The following is a 16,609-nucleotide window of genomic DNA, read 5'->3' on the forward strand; positions in this document are numbered from 1 at the left end:
TATTGTAGACAGCCTCACTGAGGACAGACACACTGTGGACAGACACACTGTAGACCGACACACTGTAGACAGCCCCACTGTGGACAAGCCCACTGTAGACAGGCCCCCTGAGAACAGACACACTGTAGACAGGCCCACTGAGGACAGACCCACTGTAGACATGCTCACTGTAGACAGGAACAGTGTTGTCCCCAGCTGTCAGGCCTCTTCAGCCCCTATTGCACGTTGTGATTCCCGGATTCACTGTGTCTACCTGAGCTAACAAGGCTGTGGTCCTTGTGGGAGGAGAGAACGATGCTCAACAGCTCTGGGAGGTGTTGCGACACTTGCAGGCTGGGGGATCTGGTTTAGAAGCTGTGATCTAGGGTGTTAAGTAGCTGCACAAGCTAACTCAGCCCTGATGAGAGTAAACTGGTACTGCACAGGTCTCCCATCTCCAGCAGTACAATTACTTCCTTAAAGAAGCAGCCACTCCTGTCTGGCCTGGAGTATAAGATCAGCTCAGCTAATCATTACAGGAGTGTTCAGCACCCTATAGCATTGTCTAAAGCATGGCAGCTTATCTATAATTATTCAAGTATAATAACAACAATGACCGTGATCCAGGTCCTACTAGACACAACATTTCAGCAGCAGATGTTCTTACAAGATTAAGGGTAAATGGGTTGTGAAATTGATGCCCAAAGCCTGGATATGAAATACTTTCCTCTCTCCAGTGAACTCTTTAGGTCCAATCCTTTTTTGCATTGTAGAGATAAATTTGATTTCTTTGACTTAGTTGTCTTAAATATTTTTTCCTCCTGGTGATTTAGAAAGTGAAATAATGGCAATCGCACACCGTGTAATGAGAAAACGCTTTATTGTGGAGCCATAATTCTCTAGGTGAGGTGACAACATACAGACACAATTAGAGATGAAGGGACAAGACTTTATTGGAGAAACTGTAGACTGAAATCCCACCCTTCTTGTTTTCTTCTGAAGTCTCAGTTTAGACGGGTAAACACATTTGTGCCGACCCTGTGAATGAAAAATACCAAAAAGTATGTTAACGCAATGTTTGTCATTAGAGTTATCAGTAATTGTTTTAATTAACATTCTTGTTTTAGAGAGCTCAGTATAACATTTACACAGTACTTAAGTAGCCTAGTGAAAAGTATCTGAATGTGGAAAATATTGTTGCCCTGCCAGTAGGGGGCACTGCACGATAGAGGCCCTGGCTCAGGACTCATTAGCTCTGCCCTGTCCAGGTTGGTTGGTATCCAGTCCTTATCCAGTCTCTCTTCTTTCATGATTGAGAAATATCTGCAGGCATTACACTGTAACTTGACTCTTAATGAGAACAATCAACTCATTATGGGCTAAATTGGGCCAACATGCAGGTTTCTCCTGGCTCTCTGGGCTCTGTGTTCCAAGAAATCTCAAAGACGGGTCCTCCAGGCCCAGGAATGGAGAGCCTGGCATTACCTGAAAGCTGATGGATTCCTCAAGGCCACCCTCTTGAGCCAATTGGCCTGAGTGTAGAGAGACTGGACAGCTAGAGCAGACTGAACTGTACGAAGAGATGCTCACACTGTACAGGTGCACTGTATACTCCTTGCACCTGTAGTGTCCCAGATTGTCCTGGACACTGAGTACTTATGACTCAGTGCATGATGGGAGCAAGGCTACTGAGCATTACACTGCGCCCCCTTCCCCAGAATGAACACACAGTGAACTCGCCTGGTCTTGGACCAGTTGTCCACCTCTGTGGCCGCTGAGCCCCTGAGCAGCCATGTCGTCTGAAGGCGTTCAGAGCCATCCTTCTGCACGAAGCACTGCCCGACGAAGGAGGTCACAGAGTCTGCACAAAAACAGCACAGGCTGTGAGAGAGACAGCGTGCCATCATCTCAACACTTTCATTTTTAATGGGATGTGCATTTCCTACAGTCATCAGGTTCGCCCACTACTTTGGTGCTTGTGAATGAAACGTCTCCACAATGGGGCGGGGCTTAGCCTGCAGCTCCGCCCCCTCCTCTGCTGCAAGAACACACAGCTGTCTGACTGCACTCCTGGAGAGCTGCTGCCCGCTGGCTGGATTTACACTGCAGACCCCAGCTGAGTGTCGGTGTATGAATGGCCAGAGGAGGGCAACAGATCCTGCACTTCTCAAAACCCTTTTTGAGATAACGAAACCTGTGTAGCAGAATATTAAGGTATAAAAATGTGAGCCAGGAAATCTTGTTTTGTTACAGACAGACTATATAGTAAAACAGGTAGGAGAAGGTAACTGAAAGTTTGGGAAGACATCTGGAGAAAAAGATTCCCCTACCTGAAAAAGTCCATTTCACCAGGAATCCAAACACTCTTCGTTGAGTTTTGGCACTAAACATGTTCAGGTTTCCCGTGAGTGGTGACTGCTTGATGACAAGAGTTTTGTTGGCAGTCACCGCAGTGTGGTAGGTGCCGGTGAAAAAGCCATTTGTATCTGGAGCACTGAGAGTCATGTTGGAGCCCAGCTCATTCTTCCACTGTCCTTGAAGGTTGCACTGAAATGACATTTGGAATGGGATTGCAGGGATCGTTGATCAGGAAAACGCTCTGTTTCACCATTAACATCTTCTACACAATGTATAGAAGCAATTGAAAAGGCTGGGGTATAGAGCAAGAAGTGCAGAATTTAAATCAAATGGTGAATAAAATATAAATATAAAGTATAATTCATTCGTAAGGCCTCATTTTGAATATTATGTACACTTTTGGTCACAATGTTGTAGAAAAGATAGAGCTGCTTCTAATCAGTACAGACAAGAGAAACTGGAGTCTTATACTGTCAGGTTGAAGCAACTGAGTCTCTTTAATCTGAAGGGAGCATCCTACACTGATAGGCTGGAGGAACTGTGTCTCTTTAGTCTGAAGGGAGTGTCCCACTGAGAGGCTGAAGCAACTGAGTCTCTTTAGTCTAAAGGTAGTGCCCCACACTGACAGTCTGAAGGAACTGAGGCTCTTTAGTCTGAGTGGAATGTCCTACACTGACAGACAGAAGGAAGTGAATCTTTGAAGATTTTGAACTCAATTTCAAAGAATTCATCAGTGTCACACCAGCAGCTTTGTTCAGAATGAGCACTAACATACTGTATGAACCAGAAAGTTCAGTGAAACAATTTCAAAACTGAGAACAAGAGGCATTTCTGTACATAAAGGCTGTGTAAAATAGTACAATAACAATATTATCATTTTAACAGTGAAACTTCATTATCGTTTGGCCACTATAAAGAAATGCTGTTATAATTTGTAATACCAGAAAGTTTCTATAAAAAAACTCACCAGGAGCCATCTTTGCCGTGATTGTGGAAATAAAATGAAAATATCTTGTTAGCAAGAAAGTCATGTCAGGTCTTTTAGCCAAACGATTACATTTGGAAAGACACAAAACTGTTACTGACCTTGTGGGGTTACTGTCCCCAGTGTGATCAAATACTGCGTTGCTCGGTCTCTACTAAAGGACTTGAGGACAGTTCACAAGGCACAGGGTTCGAATTGCAGACGAGCAGCTTACCTTGCTGTTGACAAGGCACTCGTACCCTCTGATCCAAGAGATCAGCGTGAGAGAGAGGAGGACCGTTCCCAGTCTCGTGTTGGAAGAGCACATGTTGTGGAGGATTGGGGCGTCTCAGCTGTGTCTCCTGTCTGCAGTAGCCTGTTCTGTCAGAGCAATGAGAGTCGGGACAGTTTGCGCTCACTTATAACTGCTCCGTGCTGTCAGTTCATAAATCATCACCGCCCTCTTTAGTCAATAAAATGATTAATTCACCCCTCATATCTACAATTACAACTTCCTCAAGAGCTGATCACGCCTTCAGTGCTTTAAAGAGCATATTGTCATCAAGTCCTCACTTACACAATGAAAATCAGATCAGGAATATATCTAATTTGTTATGCACCCAGTGTTTCTTAACAGAAACCTATCCAGATGTGCATTTTTTCAATTCAAGACAATATTGCCAAGAGTCACACTCCAGGTGTAATAATATTAAGCATATGAAGCCCTATTCCTGTGTAATTAGAGTCAGCAATACAATAACAAGACTGTTGGCAATTGTTGAAGATCACAGTCCCAAGCACTGTAAATTCCAATTTGTCTCTTGGTCAGAAATCATCATGATGGCAAATTCATCTTTATTTCAAAATCCAGAGTTTGCTTTCCAAAGTATTTGGTATTTCTTAGGGATACTTTTACAGCCCTATCCATCCAGACGCCATTTCCACCTGAAAGTATGTCCCCTTAAACATCTTGCATTATCTTGTAAAGTATAGACCGTGTGGGGCCGGTTTAGGGCTTGAACCACGTTTTTAATTTCTCTTACTCGGTACACACACACTAAAAAGACATATTCAAAACAAAAACAGAAAAAGCAACAAACACTCTTTATTTCTCAATAACCTTCAAACGAGTTTTTCATGTTGTAGCACATGAAAAGATGCAGTGTTTTCCAAGATTTTCCAAGGATCTTCCAACCTTCCCAGAATGTAAAAATTGTGCAGATCATAATGGCCTGTCATACACTAGCTTTAGGAGCAAATTTTATTAATCTCTTATATTTTAGATGGCATAAACATCATTTTTCAATACATTTTTTTCCTTGTAGTTTACTATTTTATCCAAAAGGTAACCTTTTCAGAAAGGATTAAGGTGTCCAGAATGTATCCATGATAAGCATACATAACAAATACTCCATTTCATATGCACACAACTTTCAGACTCTCTCTTCCTGTAAAACGTCTTGTTAAGTATTTCCATTAATTCAAGTACTCAGGTTACTTAGTACTAAGGTTTTCTTAGCCTTTAAAATTACACTTTCCTCTCCCTTTCAATGTAATCTCCCGTAAATATTAGTTCTTTTGATCGTTTCATGATAATCAGGCTGCCAGACTCCCAGTCTCCACAGCCAGTTTCACTTCTTATGTTAACTACACCTATCAAAGAGCTGGCTAACAGGGCCTCACCTCCTTTTCTTGATACTTTGAAAAAAATCAGGCTGACAGGAAGACAATTAAATTCCGTAAACGAATCAAACCACTAGAGAGATTATCTGAATTTTCAAGTTGCTGACGGTCTGTTTGTCATACAAGATTGAACGTTTGCCACAAGTGCATCAGAAAGAAAAAACATTTTGAGGCTTTATTTCCAATTTATGTTTCTAAAACACAGTAACAGATCCCCATATGACTGCTGGAACAGGTCGAGCTGGGAGTACTGGTCAGTAGGGTCCAAGCGTGCACCAGGTGCACACACTGGACAGAAGCGGAGCTGCTTATATTCCCCGTCTTCTTCACCTTTCCTGGGGGTCTGAGGCTGGGGGTCTTCAGGCTCCCTGTGCACCAATGCTACTACAGCCTATATAACGTATCTTGCAAATCTTGATCAATCTTTCTCAGGTATCCTTAACAGTAGACTTACCTTGTAAGGTGAAGTATTGTCCCTTTTTACAGGCTATAAAGTTTTAGGTTGTACGCTAGAGGTCAGAGATCAGGGATGCAAAGGAACACGTAAAGGTTTATTCCCTGCTGAAAAGAGAAGACAAGAAATACAACATTTAGGCTGTGGAGGCTTCTTCGTGTGTGAAGATTAAGACCCAACGAAGTCTCCACAGCCATCATGTTGTGTTTCTTGTCTTGGCATTTTCAATTTATTTCTTATGTTGCCTTCCCAAAATTCCCGGGTATTCCAAAAATATCTTGATCATGCATGATGTACTGCGAAACACTGATGGTGTTGTTAAAGACAGTAAAACAATACTCTTTTCAGCTCATGTTCTCTCAAAACTAATGATTAGTTTTTCATTTTAGTGCTTCTATCAAAGAAAAAAGGTCAACAATCACACTGGAGAGGTCCCAGTCTGGTCTAGTGCAGTGTAGTCATAGCCCGAATGTTGCTCTGATCGAAGGGCAAAATGATCTGTTTGTGCGTGCAGATACAAATGTTAAAGTATATTTTAGCCTTTTTACAAGTGCTGAGAAAGTAAAATCTATATACAAATTTGTCCCCCCAAACCATTTTAGCATTTCATATTATCTACCATTAGTAAATTAGTTAATACCTCAATTTGCTCTGTGATGAACACAAAAAAAAACACATTACTCCTGTGTTGGCTTCTCTTCACTGGCTTCCAGCATGTTGCAGGGCTGGATTTGAATTCTTTTATTAACATGTAAAGCACTGGTGTGCTGTTTAATTAAGATGTTAATCCCTGACAGAAACACTCTTTCCAAAGAGTAAGTACAGAAGAAATACTGAATGAATCTTCCAAAGGCTTCATTCTGAGGCTGATCTGTCTATTCCCTCAGCACCAGGAGGGTGTTCATACAATAAAGCCACAGTGCTGAGCTCTCTGTGTGTCCCAGTTTTTAGTTTATGTGCTTTATTAATTTGTTAGCTGGAATTCTAACTCTGACAGCATCAGATTATCTGCAGTTATCTTGCTGGCACCCAGCAAGGCTGCTCATGTGAGGTAAACAACACCGAGCTGTGCCTGCTCACATGGTCACTGCCTCCTTCTGAGGGAGCGTCTCTGCTCCAGCAGGTCAGTAAACACAGGAGAGCAGCTTCCTCAGAGTCACATGGTTTCTGTCTTCTGAGGGAGCGTCTCTGCTCCAGCAGGCCAGTAAACACAGGAGAGCAGCTTCCTCAGAGTCACATGGTTTCTGTCTTCTGAGGGAGCGTCTCTGCTCCAGCAGGCCAGTAAACACAGTTTTATTGTCTTCAGTTTGATTTCAGTTTTGCTGTTGTGCCCCTCAAGCTCCCAGTTCCTCAGATGCACAAGGGCTACTCATGCCGAAATCAGGTGAGGCGGGATTCCTTCACCAACATCAGCTTTCTGTGAAAGGTACCTCCCAAGTAGTGGGAAGAGCTCTGCGGTCTCCACACTCTCGTCATGAATCAGAATCCAGGGATCTGGGTTGTGTGCAGGTGACTTCTTCTCATCTGTCTGAGCAAATATATTTAAATGCACAGTGACTCTCCAGTTACAGTGGTTGTGCTATAATAGGATCCTTAAAATAGGCTGACACAGGAAAACTGACACATGAAACACAGATACATGGTCCAAACCAGAGCTCTTTATTTACAATGCAGGAAATCAAAACATCCACCAAACACAAGGCAACTGGAAACCAAAATAAAAGAACTTTATTCCTTTTTAAGCTACTAGCTAACTCCTTCAAAGTCCATTACTAATTTTACTAATCTACCGGGCAGCTAAACTGCTTACCGGCCTGAAAAGCACTCAAATCTCTCCCTGAAACACTTCACAAAGTCCACTCTCTCTCTGAGACTCTTTATAAAAAACCTTTAAATTAGTCCCAAATGACTGTTTCAAAGTCCTATGGTCAGTTGGTCCTTCTCCCTCTGGTAGAGCTGCATACAGAAGAGCTGGGCCCTAGACAGCAGATCAGAGCAACCCAGCAGCTGGTCAGGTGTCTGAGGACAGCAGCTCGTTCCCCACATGTGAAATGTGGTCCAGGACTCTTGTGTTTATCTTAACCTGCTGCCCTCTCACAACATTTAAACATGTGCCAGGGGAATTTTGCAGTAAAGATTTATAGACATGCAATATGAGAGCAAAATAACCCCTTATTAAACAGATCAAAGAGATTAAAAGGCATAAAATCAAATTTTGGCACTGAAAAATGTCACATGACTTTACTCTAAGATTTGCTCTAATGTTTCACTTGTTTGTGTGTTTCTGTATATCAGCTTGCCACCTAGCCCACAGACAGCAAGACATCCAGAGTCAAACAATATACTTTGTCCTACATACACATCCATAACATTTCTTGTGTGTACAGCGTGAAATATTTGCTCTCCTGTAGTTCCTGTTATTTGTTTCTTACAGAACAGAAAGTCCTCATGAGACATACCTTCAAACTCATATCTAACGTAAATGAGAAAATTGGCCAAATCAAAGGCATCTCCAGACTCATCTAATTGCAGTGAAAAGCATCTGCTCATCTTAACACGCTCTATCAGCATACTTTTGACATCATCTGCCATATCAATAATTCTCTGAGTGACTGTGTCTTTCAAAAGGGGCAGCAGGTCGAGCTGTTTAGCAGCTTTTTCTCCACACATAATACGTCTCAGCTCTTTTGCCAACGGTAAACAAAGTTCTTCACAAAAAGTGTGGGGCTTACCTGCTTTAGCAATCCGCAAGCTTGCATTCTTCCTTCTTTCCGTTTCAGGAGTCCGTCTCAGAAATTCAAAGAAGTTTTTATTTCATGCGCATGAGAGCAAAACACAGAGACGCTCAGTGTATTTTTCTCAAATTAACCTAGAACAGTCCTTAAATATTTTTCTGTTATCTATCACGCTTTCCAGTGCTCACAAGATTTCCAGTGTTCCAAAATCACGCACATTCTCCTACCTCCCTATTTGCTGGAGATAAGTTTTTTTTAAATAAAATTGGCCACATACATTTGTAGCATGCATTCCTATAGAATGGTGTGCAATTACTATTACAATGATAGCTGGTGACCACTCAAGTATTAGTGTGCGCTGTATCATAGTACGTAGGCTACGAATTTGACACATAAACTGCTTTTATTAAATATTATTAAATTTTATTATTGAAATTATTAAATACTAAATATTAAAATAGAAAATATGAAAACCCGTCCCAAGTTTTCAGTGCACACAACAAATTTCCAGGATCATCTGGCGTACTACCTGGGGGTGCTCCGCATACCACAAGTGGTGCATGTACCATAGTTTGAGAACCATGGCACTACACTAATCAAAGAGCTGGCTAAAAGGGCCTCACCTCCTTTTCTCACTACTATGAACATAATCAGGCAGACAGGAAGACAATTAAATTCCGTAAACTAATCAAACCACTAGAGAGATTATCTGAATTTTCAAGTTGCTGACGGTAGGTTTGTCACTGACGAGATTGAACATGTGCCACAAGTGCATCAGAAAGAAAAAAATAATGAGGCTTTATTTCCAATTTATCTTTCTAAAGATAAATTTCCTGTGCTCACAAGATTACCACCGTATTTCTATGCATTCCTGTGTTTACAATGTTGGCATTGTTCCAAAATCACGCACATTCTCCTTTCTCCCTATTTGCTGGAGATACAGTAGCTTTTTTTAAATACAATTGGTCACTTGCGTCTGTAGCATGCATTCCTATAGAGTGGTATATAATTACAGAGTATCTCTTGTGTCCACTGAAGTATTAGCGCACACTGTATCGTAGTACGTAGGCTGCGTATTTGACACGTACTGTATTAAAATAGAAAACATGAAAACTCGTCCCGATTTTTCAGCACACACAACAAAGTTTCAGAGTCATATGCATACCAGCTGGCGGCGCTCCACGTACCACTCCTGGTACGCGTACCACAGTTTGACAACCACTGGTGTAGTGTTTAAAATTGAAGGGGTTTTGTGTAAAGCTCCCGCTGAATGCTGCGTTGTCCACACACCCCAAAATGACTACTTGTGCAACTGTCCGAGAAAAGAGGTTTTCTTGGTTACACACACGGCTCCCGGCAGGCAGGCTGAAGACTTTCATCTGCACACTGTCTATGGGATATTTGGCACTGGCTGTCAGCAGTGCTTCGGTGTGTCCCAGTCTGACTCCCAGGGACACTCGGACTCTTTTCACAAAGAAAGATGCCGAGAGTATTTTCAGTTTGTGTTCCCCGACGTTGTTCATTAAGCAGAAAGCATCCCTGTTGCACGTGAGTTTTATTTTCGGGTCCACGCTGTTCAGCAGGAGTTTGTCCTGAAAAAACAGGTCTGTGTGAATGTGACCCAGGAGCTCCAGTTTTCGGCGTTGCGACGTGTATGACGCCCTTTTTCAGAACCCCAGATTGGGTCCATCCAAAGCTGTGGACTCGTGTTGCCCGGCTGTGTCTTTGTAAAATAGCCCGGCTGAATACTGCGTCTTCAGCGTCTCTTCGCTGTAGTTCAGGACAGCCTCTATAAAGGCCCTGTAAGGGTAGCAGTTGTTGTTCTGGCTGATCAGCAGGTCTCCCACAGTGATGTCAACCTGACTAAAGATGGCTGCGAAGGGGTAATTCACCAGGCTCACTCGGGCTGCCGCATCAATGTCCCCGCCATCTACTTCCATTAGTTTACAGGTCAAATGGAGTAGCCTGTTGTTTAAATCTAAATAGTCTTCTCTGATGCTGGCGAGGAAGAATTCCAGAGGTGCGTTTTCTGGGCCATGAGGGGCGGAACTTCTACGTAAAAACTTTTCCTGATGCTTGTTTGGCTAGGGGTTAATTGAAATATGTCCGACTTTGCACATTCTGCAGACCCGCCGTGAACAAAAGCCATATTTAAAATAGGTCTCGTTTCGTGTCTCATCGATTGAGTCATGTGTGGTCCTCTTCTTGGCCGGTCTGCGGTTTTTATGAGATGTCTTTCTTCTCTTAGCCGTTCTTTTATCAGGCTTTATCAGGCGGCCCTGGCGATGAAGTGATGACGTCTGTCTTTTTCTCTTGACAACCCTTCGGATGTAAGCAAGACCCGAACCTTCCTGCTGTTGTGCTGCCACTTTAGACATGACAGAGCTTGTAACGTTGCTAACCACGTCTTTGGTGACGTTTTTAGATGCCGATGCCATATGCGGTTTCGCTATTTCAAACTCACATTTCAGAAAAGGTACGGCTTTTCTAAATAGCACTCTGAAAATACCTCCTATACTGTACCAGCGCCGTACTGGACTGGCAGTACCGAAAATCCTGGTAATCCGTAACCAGCCTGTTGTTTGTAGTAGTGTGTATACAAAGAAGGATCCCCGTAGCTCTTGATGACACGTGCAAATGACACGTGCTCGTTGTGATCCGACTTTATTTCAATAGTGATGGTGTTAAAATGATCGATGCTCACCGGCACATAATGGGGCTTGTCATACAATACTGTGACGAATTCCCCATCCGCGCCTTTGAAGGGCACGCAACGTAAAAGCAGTGCATAGACGTCGCCTATTAACTGGTGTTCTATGATATCTGTATATATATACATGGTGTTAAACCCACCTGTCATATTGACAGGATATGACGATTTTACACTTCTGACTCCTGATCTGAAACCCAGCACCCCCGCCAGACAGGCATGCGCGTGCATAACAAGCCGGTTATCCCCAACAATCCTTACAGACCGGCTAATGCTGTTGTAGTACCCTCTGGGCACGGTACCGGTCCATATAGCCTCGGTTTCATCGTTGATGAGCAGAACATCTTCATCTCGGTCCAACGTGCTTGGCATGTGTGGATAGTGCCGTTCTGCCTGGCCCACTTCCCAGTCCCCATCCAGGTCAGTCGCCTTTGCTAAATACTCCGTGAAGCCTGAGCTGGTGCTCTTTGGAAACATCTTTGAGGATGAATTACTGGCCAGTGTAACATAAAAGCTGTTGGGGTTCAGTTTTTCAGCAACTCTATATCTCTTTCACCTCGGAAGCCTTTACCCAACTATTGAATTTATCTTTCCAGCCGCACTACTTTACCTGTTTGTTTTTAACACGCCCCCTGGATGCTAAAATCTTTTGGATGCGGTAGACGCTCTCGCCATTGGGATTTGTCTTCTGCGTAAAAGGAGCTCTTAATGTCATCGCCTGTGTCGTCCTGCAGTTTGTGATAGGGTCTCAGAGCCGGAGTCCGCCCTTTGAGAATGAAAATTTCACCTGTGAAGGTCTATTCATACCCCTTCTCAAACACTCCCTTTATTTTGGACAACCGCACATTGTCACCCACATTAAATGTTTTCTCACAAAGTCATCCCCGTAGACTGTTCTCCACACCTAAAGGGAGTTGTCGACAGAAGCTGGAGATCGCTTAATAGTTGTGTGGTAACAGTGGTTATAAGAGTAAACAAGATCAGTCAAGACATCAATATATCGGTTTTTGTGTGTCAAGTATCTCCACGTTTTTGTTTCAATAGTTCTGTTAAGCCTCTCTAGCACGCTAGTCTTCACATCGCTGGCTGCAATGAAATGTTCAATATTTCCATGTTTGCGAAAATTTTGGAAGATCCTGCTAAGAAATTATTTTCCCTCGTCTGTTTGTAGCTTTTTAGGAGATCGACCCTCTTGGAGTATATTTTGGAAAACCCCCTCCGGACTTGGTTTTCAGCGGTACAACCCAGGTGTATTTAGACAACAAGTCTATACATGTTAAGATGTAACAGAAACCGTCATTGAAATCGCAGTACTCTGTCATGTCCACCAAGTCGGCCTGCCACTGCCAGTCCTGTTTCTCTTAAAGCTCATGCGAGCCGGCTAGTTCAGTGCATAAGCAAGCTGAGTGGACAGCCAGTCTGACACTTGACAACTCAGGAAGGCTGGAAATCACAACTCATAACGACACACCATCGGCTCACGTGGTTCTGAGCGAATAGTTGCTGCCAGTGTCTGAAAAGAGCAAGAGAGCAAGCGGCCCTGCCCCGTGTGAGGATCGAACTCACGACCTTCAGATTATGAGACTGATGCGCTACCTGCTGCGCCAACGAGGCCAGCTGCGGCGTGCCGGCCAGAAAGATTGCCTCACACGGATTTCAGACGCCTGGTCCCTAATCTTGCGACGCCCTCTGCTGGGTGTTGTGTTTGCCTTTTGATCTCACCGAGACTTTTGGGGTTTGTTTCTGTCGCGAGTCTGTCTTTCACAGCTCACCTAGCACAAGTCTCTCTGGCTGAAATGGCCTCTCTGCGTCAGCATCGTGGCCTCACTCAGCCATTAAAAACATCACTGGGACCTCTGACATGCTGACATGAAGTGTCAAGAGAGAGTGGCGGAGACGCACTTAAGCCAGAGAGCAGATGAAAAGGGGGCGTGGCTGCTAAACGCTTCACTCTCGGCGCAAGGCGCGAACACAGGCTAAAGGACACCTTTCGGCACACCGAGCTCTCAGCGTACACCTGGAGGATGCGGGCATCGATCCCGCAACCTCTCGCATGCAAAGCGAGCGCTCTACCATGTGAGCTAATCCCCCTCGCTGTGCCTTCCCCCTCGGCGTCACCTTGTGCCGCTTGTTCCCCTCTTACCGGGCGCCGTCCACTGCCCTTCGCCTGCAAGGCAGTCGGCTTTCTTGACTTATTGATGAAGGTCTGACGGGACGAGCGAATGACGCCTCCCCCCGTCCTCCAGCTCGCTGACAACACAAAAGCGGAAGAGTCGCTGCGGCTCGTTGGTCTAGGCGTATGATTCTCGCTTCGGGTGCGAGAAGTCCCGGGTTCAAATCCCGGACGAGCCCTTTTCCTCCTCTGCCACACTCCTGGGAACTGATATCCACATCACCTCGCAGCGTCTGCTTACGGCAAAAGATGGAAGGTGACTGATGACTGAAGGAGCCTGGTCAATCCTCATCACGTGGCACAATGACAGCGTGCAGTCAGCTGTCCAAGGCGGCAACCTCGTTGCTCGTTCAAGAGAACACGTCCTGAAAACCCCTCACCACTATGTCGTAAATGAGCACCGCGAACGCTTGTTGTCATGCGTCATTACTTGAGAAATGCAGAAGCAAAAACTGCCCCCTCTCAGCCACCGAAACGTGTGCGGGGCTTGCCTTTCGCTCTCTGCGCCTCGCATATTTATGGAGCTGTCTGCTCTTCTTTCTGTTGAAGTACTCAAAATACGGGGCGTCCCGCAGAGCGTGATGTGCTCGCTGACAGCTTTCAATATTTCAAGGAAAACTATGAGCTCGATGGCTCGAATGTGAATGTTTAGCAATCGTTGATCAAACGCACGTCTTCTAAGGATTCGTGAGAGTATCCTCAGCACTGTTTTCGCTCGGATATACTTTTCATTTGCTAAGCTGCCAAATTGGACGAGAAAATGCCGGAGACGCACTCACTGCAGACTGAGGCGTGGCCCTTCAATGCTTGACAGCTGAAGGACGTTCAGCGGAGGAGAACCTATCAGAAGTCGCAGAGGCTAAAGGAGAGCACCCGGCTCCCAGAGCTCCAGACTCGGACCTGGAGGATGCGGGCATCGATCCCACTACCTCTCGCATGCTAAGCGAGCGCTCTACCATTTAAGCTAACCCCTGTCGCCTCAGGCGTCTCGGCATCATGTCTTACCGCCTCTGCCCCTCTTACCGGACACCACCCGCTGCCCTTGGTCTGCAAGGCAGTCCTTTCAAGTGCGATGAAGACGCCGGGAGCTTCGTTGCCTATTGTACGACCTGAACTTTGGTGCTCCTTAGTTCAATGCTCTTTCCATCAAGTCATCTTGTCTTTTGACGCTTCGTGTTTTGCGCTCCTTTGACTCTCGGCATATCGGGTGACTTGAAACACTGAAGTTGTTGCTTACGGAGTGTGGAACATTGTTTTGCAACTGTCATGACGCTGTGTGAGCCTTTCTTCGGCAACAGGGGCAGGCTGACAGCAGCGCCAGCAAAAGTCAGGGCAAATTTCTGGACTTAATTGTGAATGTGAATGTTATGTAGGAAAGGGGTGCGGCTTTGCTCCTCTCCCGTGTAAAGGTGACGCTTTCCAGGTGGTAGGCAAGCAGAGGTGGTTCTGAGCGAATAGTTGCTGCCAGTGTCTGAAAAGAGCAAGAGAGCAAGCGGCCCTGCCCCGTGTGAGGATCGAACTCACGACCTTCAGATTATGAGACTGACGCGCTACCTGCTGCGCCAACGAGGCCAGCTGCGGCATGCCGGCCAGAAAGATTGCCTCACACGGATTTCAGACGCCTGGTCCCTACTCTTGCGACGCCCTCTGCTGGGTGTTGTGTTGCCTTTTGATCTCACCGAGACTTTTGGGGTTTGTTTCTGTCGCGAGTCTGTCTTTCACAGCTCACCTAGCACAAGTCTCTCTGGCTGAAATGGCCTCTCTGCGTCAGCATCGTGGCCTCACTCAGCCATTAAAAACATCACTGGGACCTCTGACATGCTGACATGAAGTGTCAAGAGAGAGTGGCGGAGACGCACTTAAGCCAGAGAGCAGATGAAAAGGGGGCGTGGCTGCTAAACGCTTCACTCTCGGCGCAAGGTGCGAACACAGGCTAAAGGACACCTTTCGGCACACCGAACTCTCAGTGTACACCTGGAGGATGCGGGCATCGATCCCGCTACCTCTCGCATGCAAAGCGAGCGCTCTACCATGTGAGCTAATCCCCCTCACTGTGCCTTCCCCCTCGGCGTCGCCTTGTGCCGCTTGTTCCCCTCTTACCGGGCGCCGTCCACTGCCCTTCGCCTGCAAGGCAGTCGGCTTTCTTGACTTATTGATGAAGGTCTGACGGGACGAGCGAATGACGCCTCCCCCCGTCCTCCAGCTCGCTGACAACACAAAAGCGGAAGAGTTGCTGTGGCTCGTTGGTCTAGACGTATGATTCTCGCTTCGGGTGCGAGAGGTCCCGGGTTCAAATCCCGGACGAGCCCTTTTCCTCCTCTGCCACACTCCTGGGAACTGATATCCACATCACCTCGCAGCGTCTGCTTACGGCAAACGATGGAAGGTGACTGATGACTGAAGGAGCCTGGTCACAATGACACGTGGCACAATGACAGCGTGCAGTCAGCTGTCCAAGGCGGCAACCTCGTTGCTCGTTCAAGAGAACACGTCCTGAAAACCCCTCACCACTATGTCGTAAATGAGCACCGCGAACGCTTGTTGTCATGCGTCATTACTTGAGAAATGCAGAAGCAAAAACTGCCCCCTCTCAGCCACCGAAACGTGTGCGGGGCTCGCCTTTCGCTCTCTGCGCCTCGCATATTTATGGAGCTGTCTGCTCTTCTTTCTGTTGAAGTACTCAAAATACGGGGCGTCCCGCAGAGCGTGATGTGCTCGCTGACAGCTTTCAATATTTCAAGGAAAACTATGAGCTCGATGGCTCGAATGTGAATGTTTAGCAATCGTTGATCAAACGCACGTCTTCTAAGGATTCGTGAGAGTATCCTCAGCACTGTTTTCGCTCGGATATACTTTTCATTTGCTAAGCTGCCAAATTGGACGAGAAAATGCCGGAGACGCACTCAGTGCAGACTGAGGCGGGGAAGGAGGCGTGGCCCTTCAATGCTTGACAGCTGAAGGACGTTCAGCGGAGGAGAACCTATCAGAAGTCGCAGAGGCTAAAGGAGAGCACCCGGCTCCCAGAGCTCCAGACTCGGACCTGGAGGATGCGGGCATCGATCCCGCTACCTCTCGCATGCTAAGCGAGCGCTCTACCATTTGAGCTAATCCCCCTCGCTTCAGGCGTCTCGGCATCATGTCTTACCGCCTCTGCCCCTCTTACCGGACACCACCCGCTGCCCTTGGTCTGCAAGGCAGTCCTTTCAAGTGCGATGAAGACGCCGGGAGCTTCGTTGCCTATTGTACGAGCTGAACTTTGGTGCTCCTCAGTTCAATGCTCTTTCCATCAAGTCATCTTGTCTTTTGACGCTTCGTGTTTTGCGCTCCTTTGACTCTCGGCATATCGGGTGACTTGAAACACTGAAGTTGTTGCTTACGGAGTGTGGAACATTGTTTTGCAACTGTCATGACGCTGTGTGAGCCTTTCTTCGGCAACAGGGGCAGGCTGACAGCAGCGCCAGCGAAAGTTAGGGCAAATTTCTGGATTTAATTGTGAATGTGAATGTTATGTAGGAAAGGGGTGCGGCTTTGCTCCTCTCCCGCGTAAAGGTGA

The 16,609-nt window shown here is 45.9% G+C and overlaps 1 protein-coding gene and 6 non-coding genes across 7 annotated transcripts; 1 reads left to right on the forward strand and 6 right to left on the reverse strand.

The window, feature by feature from the left end:
* Window positions 1–842: 842 nt before the first annotated feature.
* On the reverse strand, window positions 843–3,682 carry LOC148834253 (avidin-like). Its single transcript, XM_088916974.1, has 4 exons — window positions 3,537–3,682; window positions 2,310–2,526; window positions 1,720–1,840; window positions 843–1,017 (listed from the first exon to the last, which is right to left on the reverse strand). Exons 1-4 carry the CDS (start codon window positions 3,627–3,629, stop codon window positions 984–986), a joined length of 465 nt encoding a protein of 154 aa, XP_088773100.1. The 5' UTR covers window positions 3,630–3,682; the 3' UTR covers window positions 843–983.
* Window positions 3,683–12,424: 8,742 nt separating this feature from the next.
* Window positions 12,425–12,497, reverse strand: trnam-cau (transfer RNA methionine (anticodon CAU)). The gene has a single exon. It is a non-coding gene; the product is annotated as a tRNA-Met (tRNA).
* Window positions 12,498–12,901: 404 nt separating this feature from the next.
* trnaa-ugc (transfer RNA alanine (anticodon UGC)) lies at window positions 12,902–12,974 on the reverse strand. Its single transcript has one exon. It is a non-coding gene; the product is annotated as a tRNA-Ala (tRNA).
* Window positions 12,975–14,555: 1,581 nt separating this feature from the next.
* On the reverse strand, window positions 14,556–14,628 carry trnam-cau (transfer RNA methionine (anticodon CAU)). Its single transcript has one exon. It is a non-coding gene; the product is annotated as a tRNA-Met (tRNA).
* A 403-nt stretch (window positions 14,629–15,031) lies between these two features.
* Window positions 15,032–15,104, reverse strand: trnaa-ugc (transfer RNA alanine (anticodon UGC)). Its single transcript has one exon. It is a non-coding gene; the product is annotated as a tRNA-Ala (tRNA).
* Window positions 15,105–15,293: 189 nt separating this feature from the next.
* Window positions 15,294–15,365, forward strand: trnap-cgg (transfer RNA proline (anticodon CGG)). Its single transcript has one exon. It is a non-coding gene; the product is annotated as a tRNA-Pro (tRNA).
* Window positions 15,366–16,097: 732 nt separating this feature from the next.
* Window positions 16,098–16,170, reverse strand: trnaa-agc (transfer RNA alanine (anticodon AGC)). Its single transcript has one exon. It is a non-coding gene; the product is annotated as a tRNA-Ala (tRNA).
* Between the last annotated feature and the right edge of the window lie 439 nt (window positions 16,171–16,609).

The sequence above is a fragment of the Atractosteus spatula genome, chromosome 5, assembly GCF_055471065.1.
Source record: "Atractosteus spatula isolate fAtrSpa1 chromosome 5, fAtrSpa1.hap1, whole genome shotgun sequence".
Classification (NCBI taxonomy): domain Eukaryota; kingdom Metazoa; phylum Chordata; class Actinopteri; order Semionotiformes; family Lepisosteidae; genus Atractosteus; species Atractosteus spatula.

Coding starts and splice junctions, on each gene's coding strand:
- LOC148834253 (XM_088916974.1), bottom strand. CDS start 3,629: ATGTGCTCTTCCAACACGAGACTGGGAACGGTCCTCCTCTCTCTCACG. Junction 2,527..3,536: donor AGTGCCTTGTCAACAGCAAG/GTAAGCTGCTCG, acceptor ATGTCATTTCAG/TGCAACCTTCAAGGACAGTG. Junction 1,018..1,719: donor GACAACTGGTCCAAGACCAG/GCGAGTTCACTG, acceptor TTTCATTCACAG/GGTCGGCACAAATGTGTTTA.